The sequence below is a fragment of the Rattus norvegicus genome, chromosome 11, assembly GCF_021556685.1.
Source record: "Rattus norvegicus strain SHRSP/BbbUtx chromosome 11, alternate assembly SHRSP_T2T, whole genome shotgun sequence".
Lineage (NCBI taxonomy): Eukaryota > Metazoa > Chordata > Mammalia > Rodentia > Muridae > Rattus > Rattus norvegicus.
The window spans coordinates 18,319,249-18,333,824 of record NC_141544.1 but is presented as its reverse complement, the minus strand read 5'-3'; the positions used below and the strand labels follow the sequence as shown (position 1 = coordinate 18,333,824).

The 14,576-nt window shown below is 35.5% G+C and overlaps 1 protein-coding gene across 8 annotated transcripts in view; it reads left to right on the top strand.

Annotated features, from left to right (window-relative positions):
* The window catches only part of Cadm2 (cell adhesion molecule 2), a 977,017-nt gene that overhangs the window by 856,415 nt on the left and 106,026 nt on the right, over positions 1-14,576 (top strand). For all 8 annotated transcript variants that reach the window (NM_001047102.2, XM_087576479.1, XM_087576482.1 and 5 more), the window contains one exon: positions 1,733-1,823. In NM_001047102.2, the coding sequence (NP_001040567.1) occupies positions 1,733-1,823 (91 nt within the window). The remainder of the gene's footprint in view (positions 1-1,732; positions 1,824-14,576) is intronic.

Here is a 14,576-nt window from a genome sequence, read left to right as displayed (position 1 = left end):
AGAATACTCTTATACCAAATTTGATAGACACCTTAGAATACAACAAATTAAATATATTTCCTAGAAACAAACTCTCCTGCATATTGCTTTCCATTCTTTTTCCCCTTGAGATGAATTTGCTTTAATAAAAAAGAATGATGTATGTATCGGTTGAAGGTCAAAAGACAATAAGCTTCAATTTGATTAGAATAATACTGGGTCATACCTACGACTCTGCACAGTTATCTAAAATTATTCTATAAATGGCTTCTTATTTACAAATGAGTAGATAACATTGAAATCTTACATTATTTAAGAAGTACAATGACATTTTTATTTTTTTATAGTTTGTTTCTCTTAGAGACATTTTATAATATGATAATTTACCAGGATGCACATGGGCCGTCTATTTACAACCAGAATATTATCTTTATGACATATACTTTGTGTTTCGATGACAGGAATTGAATTCAGGGCCTTATATGTGCTAGGCAATTGTTTTGATACTGACATGCATCTCAAGCCCTGGAATCACCCTAGTCCCCAAGCAAGACTGTAACCAGGACCACTCCTGTCTTTGTATCACACATGCTGAGATTATAAGCATCTATCTTTCCCCAAATCTCTCTTATATTTTTTGTTATTTTGTACATATAGTCCTGTTTATAGGATTGAGAAAGTTTGTATTTGAAACATAATTTCCATGTATAAGATCATCTATAAGATTATTGTTTTATATAAGAAAAATTTTAATACTATCTTTTATGGAAAACAACTAACTTAAATATTGCAGAAAGGACTGATGCTGACTGAGCTTGTGTCCAAGATGGGGCATTAAGATGACATCACATGTGTCCAATTCTTCTATTAGGTCTAAGCAGGAGCGGAAAATGACTTTGTCTGAGAAGTCAGAGCTATTGTCTTTGAATTGCACAGTATATAGTGATACGAGCTGAAGAACCTGGTCACAGTTTTACACAGACTATAAGAAACTACTGTGCTTATACTATTCCTTTACTCTAGTCATTCTTTTCCATTTTCTCTATGACATATGCACTTTCCTCTCAATTAAAGGATATCATGTACCATGTGTTTTTTAAACCTAGGTGTCCTAGTTTTTTATCTTTTTAAAATCTATTTCTACAAGTGTTGATTTTATTAAAAATGAAACAATTACCTTCTTGACAATTATATCACTGCATATGAAACCATATGTTACCTTTCAGGACTATTATAAGTAGCTATCTGATGTGTTTTGTCCACTGTCCTTGAAGGAAGGCAGCATGCACTCAGAGCTGCAGGGCTGCCTCTTCAAAAGGACTCTGCACAATGCTTCCGAGGCAGTAGTTTATCTAGAGTTCATTTGGGGGTTCCTTATTGTGAGTCCCTGGTAGTCCTGTGACAATGAAAGTGTTGTTATTCAAATGCACATGAATGCATTCAGTCCACAATAATAGTATTCATAGCTATCTATAAATAGTTGAAGAAACAATTGTGTGAAATACTTGATATTCATCTGAATCACTTTTTTTTGCAATGTCACATTTAAATTCAGATTTCAGAGGTACTCCTATGATATTCAGATATTTTTGTTAAATTGCACAGATGGCAAAGTAGCAGCCTTTCATATGTATATAAGTAGCAGCCATATATATATATATGTATATATATGTATATATGCTGAACATAGCTGATTCAATTATAAATTGATTAATGATTTGTGACTAATGATTTTTTCTATTTTTTTTCCTAGATACACCATCAGTGAAGATTATACCATCCACTCCTTTTCCACAAGAAGGACAGGCTTTAACATTGACTTGTGAATCTAAAGGAAAACCACTGTAAGTGATTGAATGGTAAACATTTTATTCTTATGTAGTTCAATTTTTAACAGAAGGATGTAACTGCAGACATCTACATTTTAATCCTCGCTTGTCAAACAAGAGAACAGGTTCTTTTGTATCACCTCTTTCTCAGTCAAATTTCCCTAAAATTAATATGTATAAATTTAGAGTATAAAATACAAGGTATACAATCAAATGACCTGATTTTGGGCACAATGATGTCTGAAATGCTTACAAATAAGACAAGTTTGTTCAAATAGAATACAATAGTCTGCTGGATATCTTATGCCATGCCATCTCTCCTGTCCAATGGTAGAGACATTTTATGTATAGAAAAAATGAATTGTGGGAGTTATGGGATTGCTATTCTAGGAACCACGTATCACTTCTCTTAGGAATGATTCAGCAAGTGAGCATCAGTGAATCTTTGGGATTCCACTCTACAGAATAAGCTTGGATATAATATCCATTCTTGCAGTAAGATGACTTCCAAAGTGCAATAATCTCTTATTTTATTGGAAAACACCAAGTCTTAGTAAGTTTAACAAGTTGAGAATTCCGTGTTTCTCAGAAGATACTGACTAATATTTCCCAGAGGATGCTGATGAATGGCAGCCTGCAAACAGAAAAAGGAAACAAGAAAGTTTCTTTATGTTACAGGAGGGAAAATGTAATCTCAGAAATGTGAGTTCTTTTTTTCTTATTCACAAAGGTTTTAGATTGGTGAGGCAGGATTTACTCACACTTCAGCCCTGTCCAAAGCTTAGCGACTTCTTCCTACTCTCTGCTACTTCAGCTGCTGAATCTAAATTGTCACTCTGTTAGCTGGATTTACTCTGTAAATTCAAGAATGAGGCTCATGGCAGTTTCAGCACTGAAGTTGTTCAGAAAGAGGAATGAGCCAGGCCTAGGAGAGACGGACATTCGTCATCCTAGTTAAGCTGGCTTGTCTATTTCTATTTATATTATGCTTGCCAAAATAATACTTAACTGAAATATGCAGGGAGAGTCCATGCCTGTATGTTCTTAAATTATCCCAATCCATGTATTGTCTTTGAACTTTAATTCAGAGGTCAGTAATGTGTCAAAACAGTCATGGTTGGCATTTCTCCATGTTGGTCCCAGTGTCATAACAAATATGCTAGTATCATTTTACAGAAGATGTTTTAATTTATTTCTTTTGTATTATAGACCTATCATCGGGGATTCTCATTTGTGTTCTTTCCCTATAAACTCTCATGGTAGGGGTAGTAAAGTTAGAGTCAGCATCCTTGATTCCTTCTTTCCTTTAGAATGCTACTTTCCTTGTTCTTCGCAATTTGTTTCAAAAGCTGCCCAATCTTTCATTTTTCAAACTATCGTTTCCAATAAATGAAGACACTAACCTCTTTGAAGAAGATTAAACTTGTAGGTCTTTGTGGTTTAAACAAAATCCACAATGGTGTCAGATGAGGCAGACAGGGCATAAAACAAGGGAAGACTGGAAAGAATCCATTTGATTCTTTTCAGAAGAAATCTTCAAGTTCATAAAGAGAATGGTCTTTACTAAAGCACAGAGAAGAGACGGAAAGTTGACGAGCGTTCATCAGGAAGTTCATCAGGAGAAAGAACAGAATCATTCATGGGAAGGCCACTCCAGAAGATGAACATAAATGTGGGAAAGAGATGATAAGTAAAGTTGAAAACAAATTTCAAAGTACGGGATAAATGAAAGCACAGGGAGACTGACCATGTTCTTAAAACAGATTCAAAAGCGTGGGGATCGAATGAGGAGTGTGCATCCCGGGTACCCACTAGGCCCTCTGAAATTGTGTCATTTATTCTCGTAATCACCAGCAAAGTTCCGCCCATTACCTCACAGCCATTGCACCTGATTCCCCACTTTGTTATTTTGGCATCAGTGAGAGGCAACACTATTGGTTTTGCATTCAATAGCTTCCCAAGACAGTTAATTCCTATTATCCTTTCTATTTACCTGATCCAGGTCTAATGAGCCAGTGGGAATCAGAAATACATAACATAATAAAATTTATTTTCATAGTATATGCAATCTGAACAACACCCTTAATTGATGCTCAAATCCCCATTGTTTCTTTCAAATGTACGTTTGACCAACATACGATTTTCCTAAAGAACGAGCAATTCATCATTATTACATGCATTGTTTATGTTAAAAATCACACCACTATCTTTGCTATAAATCATAAAAGTGCGACATGGCTCAAGTTGCAGTGAGACCCCTGTTTGTAGCCTGCCAGCCAGAATGCTAATGTTGTTTTCCTTGCTGTCAATGTGAGGGCCCCAGTGACTGTTTATGAACAATCATGCCTTATTTGCCTGCTTTGGACAGGAGCCTTTTGCCATTTTCCTGTAGAACAGCTGCATAACTTGGGCCAGGACCAAATTGTTCCACTTGACATTACTATAGAGGCATTGTATTCTTTCCTTAAAAGAGAGATTACCGTGCATGTCTATTGTTTTAATTTTTGTCTATGGCAAGGACCAAGCTAATGCCAGCCACTTTTCTTTCAAGTCCCCAGAGATTCAACAACCCTCTTTTGTCTTTGGCTGAATTCCCAGACAGCTTTTAGGCATCGCATTTTCCATTTATAAAAGTGGAAGAAGAAATATACCCTTTATATTACATTAAAGTCACAACCTTAAAAGATGCAGGGTGGCCCCTGCGTGCTGTGACAAATGAATCAGCATTCATTTTAACCCAAAGTATAGTACATTGTGAATTTACGTTAAAAAAAAAAGGCAACGAGACAATTTTTTTTCTAGTGGAAAAAGCGTTTGGCACTTATTCTATAAGAAGAAAATAATTAAAGGATCTGATGGATTTTTCTGTGTACACAGCACAATGTTTGTGTTGTAGTTACTATTTTACCTTCTAGTAATTATAATTTTTCTTCTTTTCTTGGCAGAAATCTAGCATGCATAATTGCACAGAGATGAACATCCTATTATGTGTAAAAAGAAAGATTATAATCTTTAGAAAGACAGATCACATGCCAGTAACCAGCTAGTGAGGTGCTGGTAAGGAGCACTACATATGTACTGTGCATATGATTGAAACTATGAAGAAACATATACGTATATACGAATGCATTCCCAGGGGAAATAGAATCTTTTCCAAAGACAAAAAAGTGAAGGCAAAACAGCTCTAACCTAGTCAGTTGCAACCTAATGTGGCCTCCTCTTACACAGCACAAATCATATGTCATTCTCCAATCGTTACACAATGCAATTAGTGAGGAAAAATTGCAAAACAAACCAGGAGTTAATGAAGGCAAGTTATCATCACAGTGAAATATTGTTGACCAAAACAGAGAAGATATGATATGGATATAACAGAATCAGTTTATTATCTTGGCAATTTCAAATCATTCCATCTAATGCATACAAGTGTTATTAACCTTATTAACCAACATTTGTATTTCTCCTGCAAATCTGAAATCCTTCTAATTAACCACCATATCAGTATCAGTGTTCTGGTCGGATGCCTGTGGTACAGTGCTCTGAGTCGTTGTGGTGGTCAGCCTTGGACCTGAATTATAAATGTATTGGTACCCATGTCCTGGGTTGTCTTGAGCCAGATTCTTAGCCAATCAATTTAATTTACTCTTTTAAGTTAATAAACTTTAATCTTAGAACAATTGTAGATTCACAGCTAATTGAGCAGATAGCCAGGAAAATTCCTATATGCTACTGCTCTACGTCAGGGCCTGAAAGATGCAATGCTATTCATGACTCACAGCAGCGTTTAATTGAGCCATGATGGCCAATCATGGTAGCAGTGTAATCTTTCATTTTACACAGGTTCATTCTTTTCGTAGCAGTGATTTTTATTGCTAAAATTATGTAAGTCATATTTAATAAGCAATTTATGTAAGGATTAATGAACATATATTAAATACATACATAATATGCACATATGTAATGCCTCCTACCAAATAACATCTTAATACATAATGACCAGGAGAACTATAGAGTGTCTTTTGGTGAAACAATTAGCTACAAAGTACCTAAGACGTTTATTCAAAGACTTAAACATATTTAGTATTGAATTGTTAGTAAGTTTCTGTAGCAAGTCCAGAAACTGAGTTTTGATTATAGATTTTTTCCAAGTATCTCAAATGTAAGAGTTTGACCAGAATAAACAAATTCCAGGAGAATGGTTCATAACTTTATAAAAACACCTAGGAGACAAATAAATCAACATAGAGACAAATGAATCAATACTGACGTCAAATAAAACCTGTTAGGGCACCCAAATTACTATGGTTAAAATATAATAATTAATGTTAATAATAAATGATATTAATATAGAGAGAATGCAGAGGCAAGAGGACATTTTAAGGTAAAATTTCAAATAAAGAGAAATTGGTGACTGGCAAATCTGAATCCACAAAAATGGCTCCTTCACAAATACCTGAGCAGTTGCGTAGAAAATATTTTAGAAAACTTGAGAGAACTGGGAAGAGAAAATAAATAATCCTTGTTCCACAAGTTTGGAAGTAGCTGCCCTTTCAGGCACTCACTGTTACTGGCGTAAGAAGAACAGTTATCCATTAACAAGTTTTCACAGCAATAAGTGGAAAAAAAATCACAGTTTTGTAAAACCCAAACCTACATACGGGCATGTCCAGTGTGTTCTTAAAAATACAGGGTCAGGTTGGAGAAATGGTTCAGTGGTTCAGAGTACCAACTCTTCCACAGGTCCTCAGTTCGTTTCCCAGCAACCACATGGTGGCTCACAGTCATCTGCAATGGAATTTGATGCCCTCTTCTGCTGTGTATAAGGACAGCTATAGTGTACTCACATGAATAAAATAAATAAATCTTTAAAAAAATGCAGGATCTGTGTTATATAAGATGTTGTTTTGTCAATACTTTGCAATCCTTTTTGATTTTTTTGAATTCATTAATTTAAAAATATTAGAATTGTATGTACTGTATACATGAGAGTGTGCATGTGTGAGTGTGTGTGTGTGTGTGTGTGTGTGTGTGTGTGTGTGTGAACAGGTACTGTTGCATGTGGAGCCCGGAGGTTTTAGACTTCCTTAAACCTGTAATTAAAGGTAACTGCAGCTGCTGTATGTTGGTGCTGGGAATTGCACCTCAGTTCTCTGCAGGAGCAGGACCTGATCTGAGCTGTTAAGATATCTTTCCAGCTCCAAACTTTCTTATGTGTAGCTGTCACATTAAATCATCCAAATATCTTGGGGTAAAATTTTACACACTCTATATTTTCTGTTTTATAGATTAAAAACAGTTACCTTGTGCAACATATACGATGAGAGCTAGATAATACTAGAACTGAGAGAACAATGTATAATAAAAATATTGATGGTTGTATTGGTTTGTTCATTCAGTGTTCTGAGCCAGGCAGGAGTTAGCATTCATAAACTATGAATTTGAGTGTTAATCAAATAGTTATAAAATAGTAATGTAAACTCAAATGTTGTCTTCTATATCTGATATCTACAATATATAGCCAGGTAGAAGATATAGATATCTGTGATACATAGATAAATACATATAACGTTTTATATATATGAAACTTGTAATAGACCTAAATATTATCACCAATATAATATAAAATAATGGATGTCAGAAAGCTTAACTAAAATAAGCAAGAAATTTAAAGAATACGTTCTCCATGAGCATATCTCTCATGTTAGATGTAAATATCCCTCAGAAGCAAATGGCAGATAAAGCATGATATAAATATATCTATCATAGGAATTGCTATAGGAAAAGTATGAATAATAGAAGTGACATATTTAGATATTCCTCTTTGGTTGAAATATAGAATTTTTTGAAATTATTATAATTAATTAACTCAAATTAAAAGCAATACAACCGCTTTATTCACAGGGTCGTTTCAGAGGTATAATACTAGGAAATCAGTTCCAAATTTCCATAATAAGATAAGCACCCCAACCTGTCCTTCCCTTGCAGAAACCCACATGTCCTGTACTTTCCTCTCATGGCTTCAAATCTTAATCACACATTTACTTTCTGGAAGCACACAAGTGGTTATCTTGGAAATGAGACTGAATATTTTGGTTTTGTTTGTGCAACATGAAGCTGACTCTTAGTAATCTCCACGGCTGTTATTGAGGCTGGGCATCTGTGCTGTGCTGGGCACTCAATCATTTTCAATTAAGTGTTACAGTGTCTTGTAAAAGTCCCATCAGAGTCTGCAGAAGCACGGTTATAGATCCACAGAGAATATGCACTTCTTGAACATTTTCCAGGAAGCCAGTTTTCTTATAAAAAAAAGCCAATTATTTTGGAGGATTATGTAAATGTTTAGCTGGAAATCTAACTCAAAATGTCTCAATATTTAAGACACCATCCTGAACAAGCTACCGTCACATTTATGGATGAGACTTTGCAGAAAGGATGGCTTTTTGGCTCATATATTTAAAATATCTGTCATGTGTGAATATATTGAAACATGAGATCACACTATTTTTAATCTTTACCTAAATATTACTATAGATATTTTGTGTGTGCTTATGTAGTAAAAACATTATCATGGGTAATTTTATGAAGATATCAGTAACAGGAATTACTCAAATTCTTACTCTTATTAGTATGTTAAAGAAAATAGGAATCTAAGGAACAATTCACTAAAGCGTAAGCTGGTTTGTCTTTTTTTTTAAAGTTCTACTCCATGGTATTTGTTTTTTCTCAGTCTTTTTTCTACAATATGTATTATACATTTGTAGATAATATTCCTCTCATACTTACTACTATAATTTACAGAGAAGTTTTTTTAACTGCCTGTTACACTGCCTGTTAAATATTTTGATGATCACTTTTGTGTAAATGGAGGGGAAAATATATAAACATAATTAATTTAAAATCTTTATAGAGGTTATGTATTTTAGTCAATGACAAAGAAATGTTGTGTACTGGAGCAGTGCTTTATCCAATTATAACATGTAAAACAAAATTTCTTGCATGAATCTTGGTCCAGCTTCAATTACCCAAAACAGACATTTTCATGTTTAAAGTCAAGGAAAAATCAAACAGAAAATAATATCCCAAAGTTTTAGAAAGATGAATATTTGCAAATGGTTTCAATACAGTAGGCAGATTCACTAAGCGATTGACGAGAGCCTAGGACTTCACTAAGCGATTGACGAGAGCCTAGGACTTCACTAAGCGATTGACGAGAGCCTAGGACTTCACTAAGCGATTGACGAGAGAGCCTAGGACTTCACTAAGCGATTTTGACGAGAGCCTAGGACTTCACTAAGCGATTGACGAGAGCCTAGGACTTCACTAAGCGATTGACGAGAGCCTAGGACTTCACTAAGCGATTGACGAGAGCCTAGGACTTCACTAAGCGATTGACGAGAGCCTAGGACTTCACTAAGCGATTGACGAGAGCCTAGGACTCCAAGTCTTTCAGGTTCAGAATGCCAGAGGTATCCAGGGTGCTTGAAGGAACAGATGAAGAAGAAGGGAAGATACTTTTTTTCTCTTTTAAGACAGAGCATGAGAACAGCAAAGGTTTTGTCTCAAGGTCAGCAGAATAGATTGCCACTTGGAAGTGCATGGAAAGGCTGAAGAGTGGTGGGGATTCCGACAACGTGAGCTGGTTACAGTGCAGGGACAGAGAACCCAAGAGCCCAGTTGTGTTAGAAATTCTCTTCAACTGCATTTCAAGCCTCATTACTATGTCGTCAGCTGGGTCCTTCTTTATAAAACCAAAAACAGAAAATTAAAAAAAAATAACAAAAGACAGTACACACACGGGGGAGAGGGATATGTAATGAAAATGTAAGGCATAGGCTAAGGTAGTTTTTCTTGGGGACATGTGTTATCCAGTAACTTTTAAAAAAATGTATAACAAATAATTTGAAAATCATTTTATTAGATGTGATATTTACAGCCAATCAGAGTGTTGGGACACTCGCAAAATGAATGTGTTAAATTTTAGTCATTTAACTCACTATAAGAAAAAAATTCTTTTTTTCCTTTTTATTTGATATTTTTAATCTACATTTCAAATATTATCCCCCTTCCCAGTTTCCCCTCCGGATCCCCCTATCCCATTCTCTCACCCCCTGCCTCCGTGAGGGTGTTCCCACACACACCTACCCACTCCTTCCTGCCTCCCCGCCCTGACATTCCCCTACACTAGGGCATGGAGCCTTCACAGGACCAAGGGCCTCTTCTCTCATTAATTTCTAATAGAAGAAATTTTAGTTTTAGAAAAATTAAAGTGGCAGTAAGCATGCTCTCGTTAATAATGCAGAAAAATATAATCCTTTGAGATTAGTAATGATTAAAATATACTTTCAAAGTTTTAAATTCTAGATTCAACTTTTTTCAGCCCTTTTTTACATAAAGCATTTAATCCCCAACTACCATATACATGAGCAATACCTCACTATCACTTTCCCCCCAAGAAGTTTTAGATTTAGACACCCTGCAAGCCATGGAGGAAAAGAAGCTTATAGCAGGCAGTGATTAGAATGAAAGCAGATAGACACCTTTAGTTAGTGATATTTTCTAGTACTGGAAACAATGGACTTAACTTTTTTTATTAAAGATTTATTTTAACTTACACATATAAGTGCAGTGTCACAGCCTTCAGACACACGAGAAGAGGGCATCTGATCCCACTATAGATGGTTATGAGCCACCATGGGGTTGCTGGGATTTGAACTCAGGACCTCTGGAAGAGCAGTCAGTGCTCTTAACATGAGCCATCTCTCCAGCCCCCTGGACCTAACTTTTTAGGGAAAGAGAACGCTATCATTTCAACCTTACTGTAGACTGAATGGATTTAAACTAAAGACTGATTCTGACACTTGAAGTATGTGCTCTGGCTTCAGATTGTCCTGACACTGCACAGCCTGAGAAAAGGGCATTATCTGAGAAATTCAAATTCAACACTTGCCCGATGTGAAAAATAAAATGTGAAAATATTCCAGAGGAAAGCTTGGGGAGCTTATGATTTTTTAAAAAAAACAAGCTTAGAAAACTTCTATTTGAGGATGATCACTGTTAAACACATCATAGAGATTTTATGCTCAATGTAAACACATAGATACTCATATTTGTTGTTGATGGAATGAATATTTACTCAAGGTTTGTTGAATTTTAATTAGAAATTAATATTCTATTCTTATCAAACCAAAAAGTGTTAAATGTAGATAAGGCCTGGGTAAATATTTTTCCTTCATTAGAAACCCCTAAGAGATTAGTTTAAGCATTTTCCCGACTTTGAATATTTTGAGTTCAGTATAAAATTCTCTCTTCTTTAGGATCACAGAATCTTATCTATTCTAGGGATAATCTCTGGTTTGTTGTGGCATAAGTTGGTTTGAATTATACAATTATAATTATACAATGTGAAGTATAATTATTTATATCTCAGTAATTTAAAATAACCATCAGTAAATACCACATTAAGAAATGAAAAGTAAGTCAGAATTTCTCAGTCACTCTAATAAGATGCCATTAGCAGCAAGCTTTCTGAATGACATATGCTTAATTTCTCATTTCAACCATAAACCTTCAGACTCAGGGCAAAAAGTGTCTTAGAACATAAAACTCATGACAGCATATGAGGAGATGGATCGGAAAAGTCCATATCTTACTTACTACTTAAAATTTAAATATAATGATAAAACTGATGTTGATTTCATTATCCCAACCAAATGTGTGCATAAATGTAATGGAATTCCTTTTAGTTGATGCTATAAGACTGTAATACATTTGAGGAGTGTTATTTATGGGAGTGAAGAAATTGGAATCAGATCTTAACTAAAATCTGAAAGGAGTTCACAGATTTAAATTTTGCACTTCAGTCTGACTTCATTTATGACTGCTTTAAGATGTCTTTGTCTCTGTCACATACAAGTAAGAACGGGGACTTTTAAGTAGAAGTTTTCATTGTTGAGATTTTCAATAGGAATATTTGTGAGGATAAGAACCATAGATAGATAGAACAAATAGAACATCACTTTCACGAAACAGATGTGTGTGTGTGTGTGTGTGTGTATGTATGTATGTGTGCGCGCGCACATTTATATAACTGTTCTCGCTAACGACAATAATATATATTTGGAATATATATTAGATTCCAAATTGCTAGCTGCCATACCTAGATAATCACCTGCTTACCATTCATGTCTGGAATCCATGCAAATGTAGAAAGATAAAAAGAGACACTGATTCCAGGAATTGTCATGTGATATTGATATGTTCGTAATGGCATGCAACACTCCTTACTTGCACTGTTCATACCATGCGTGTATAACAATACCAGCAGCAGCAGCAGCATCACCCTCATCATAATTATCATAAAAAAATAATAAATTAAAAGTTGTTAAACTCCAGAGAAAGGACAACTGATATTGGTCTCAGATTCTCACAAACATATACATGAACATGTATATATACCTGTGAACATGTGTGTTTACAGAAAAACACACAAACCCACATAGGTACATACACACTTACAAACACACATAAATACATTCACACAAGAAATTTAAAATATGACACATGAAAAGCATTTCTTTTACCTTTAAATAACACAACAGTTAAATTTGAAAAATAAATGACTCTCATATTTAATCCAAATACACAGATCAGTACAATAATTTACATATATAATGTAAACATATTATATGAGAAACATATTCTTTGAACATCAGTAACAAATGACTATATGTTTTAAGTTTACGATGACCAGCCTGAGAAATACCTTTGAAGTAATCGTATTTTGCTCTACCTCCTAAACATGTTCAACCTCTAACAGTTTAAGCATTTAAATAATACTTTTCTCTTTGAACTTTTTCTACGTTTACTTTAAAAGTTTAGGATACTAAGCAAACGTGTTTTATCGTTTCCCTACTGTACGTGTCCTCTCACTTCTTTTCCCTCTTCTTTCTCTTTCCCTCCTTTTTTTTCTGTCAATTAAATGTTGGGTTTGAGTTTAAGAAGTGACCTCAGTCTATGCTGTGGGAGAATATGTGGGTGATGGCCCACTTAAGATCCTCCTCTTCTGAATACAACAAAATTAAAATTTCTCTACATTTAACAATTTCAAACTGATCTCCAATTCACATACTTTTCATATTCATTGAGGTTTCCCCTCAAACCTGGTGGCATAAGCAAGACATTTTCCCACAACATTATGAAATAATTTCATTATCTAAAATGCTTTTCTTAATTAATACATAATTTGGAATAGGATGTTTATGAAAATCATACTTTTCCCTAATATCCTCTGGAAATACTACACATAGTAAAGAGTAACTGTTTTAAAACATCTCTCATAATTAAAACTTTAATCAAATCTATTGACTAACTATGGGGTTCCTAATGAATATGAAGCCAGTGGGTATTCCCATGATTACCTAATACATAAAGCAGAGAACTATTGGAAGTTCCCCTTTGTCATCAAGAAAATATTAGACGTATATAATCCTGAATTTCTGTGAGTCAGAACACAATGCTACTTGAATAGTATTACACAGATCTTTTTCAGCTAGAAAAATGTTTAAAGGTCCTAAGGATTTTAGTGTTAGATCTCAACATATATGTGACTGTGACAGAAAATTATAGACCACGGGGAAGGATGTAAGTATTAGTGAAGAGGATCAACCTAGATAATTTTCAATCTCTTGGATGTTCTTTTTTGTTTTTTCCAACTCTAAAAACAGCAGAAGAAAGCTTCGGCAGAGCACTCTGAAACATGGGAGTCGCTATTGTGTAGCTAAATTACTTATTGATTCTTTATTCTTCTCCAAAAACATATGCCTAAAGCAGAGGCTAATTGTGAGGTCCATGAAAAAGTTCCCTGCCCAGGGGGCACACAGAGTGCAACAGGAATGACTTCACTTGCAGTTGGATGAATTAGAAGAATTGCTATTATCCCAAACAACACAGAGCAAGTGTCCCTAAGACAAAATGAAATAAGTAGAAGTTAGTGATCCACTATGATTTCTAATCTGGATTATCATATCAACAAAGTGGCAGTCATAAAGAGCTATAGCAATTCTTACTAAAATTAACTTATAAATAATAATGTGTGGATGACGCTGGAAACCTCCTCTCAAATTTGTACAGTTCACAGGCTGTACACATAAAGAATTACCATCATGACTGCCCAACATTTTGAGCTGAGCAACAAAAATACCAGTGGCCATGCCAAACTGGACAAGGAAAAATCCCCAAGGCCTCAACCCTACACAGAGAATTATAGTCAACTCAGCAGTTCTAGGAATGCGAGACAATATTCCCCAGGGAAGAGCACAATGGTCATTTGTTCAGTACCAAGCTATGATCCCTAAAAATCTATAAAGTTATAATCTGATCTCGGCCCGCAGCAGCTCTCTGCTCCCAGACCCTGTGGGAAAGAGACCTCACCGCCTGGTCAGGTGGGCACTCCTAAGGCTGCAGAGCGGAAGAGACCACCAACACTGCCCACCCCTGCCCACATCCCTGGCCCAAGAGGAAACTGTATAAGGACTCTGGGCTCCCGTGGGGGAGGGCCCAGGAGCGGCAGGACCCCTGCCTGAGACACCTCCGGAACCTGAAGGAAACAGACCGGATAAACAGTTCTCTACACCCAAATCCCGTGGGAGGGAGAGCTAAACCCTCAGAGAGGCAGACACGCCTAGGAAACCAGAAGAGACTGCACTCTGCATACACATCTCGGACGCCAGAGGAAAACACCAAAGGCCATCTGGAACCCTGGTGCACTGA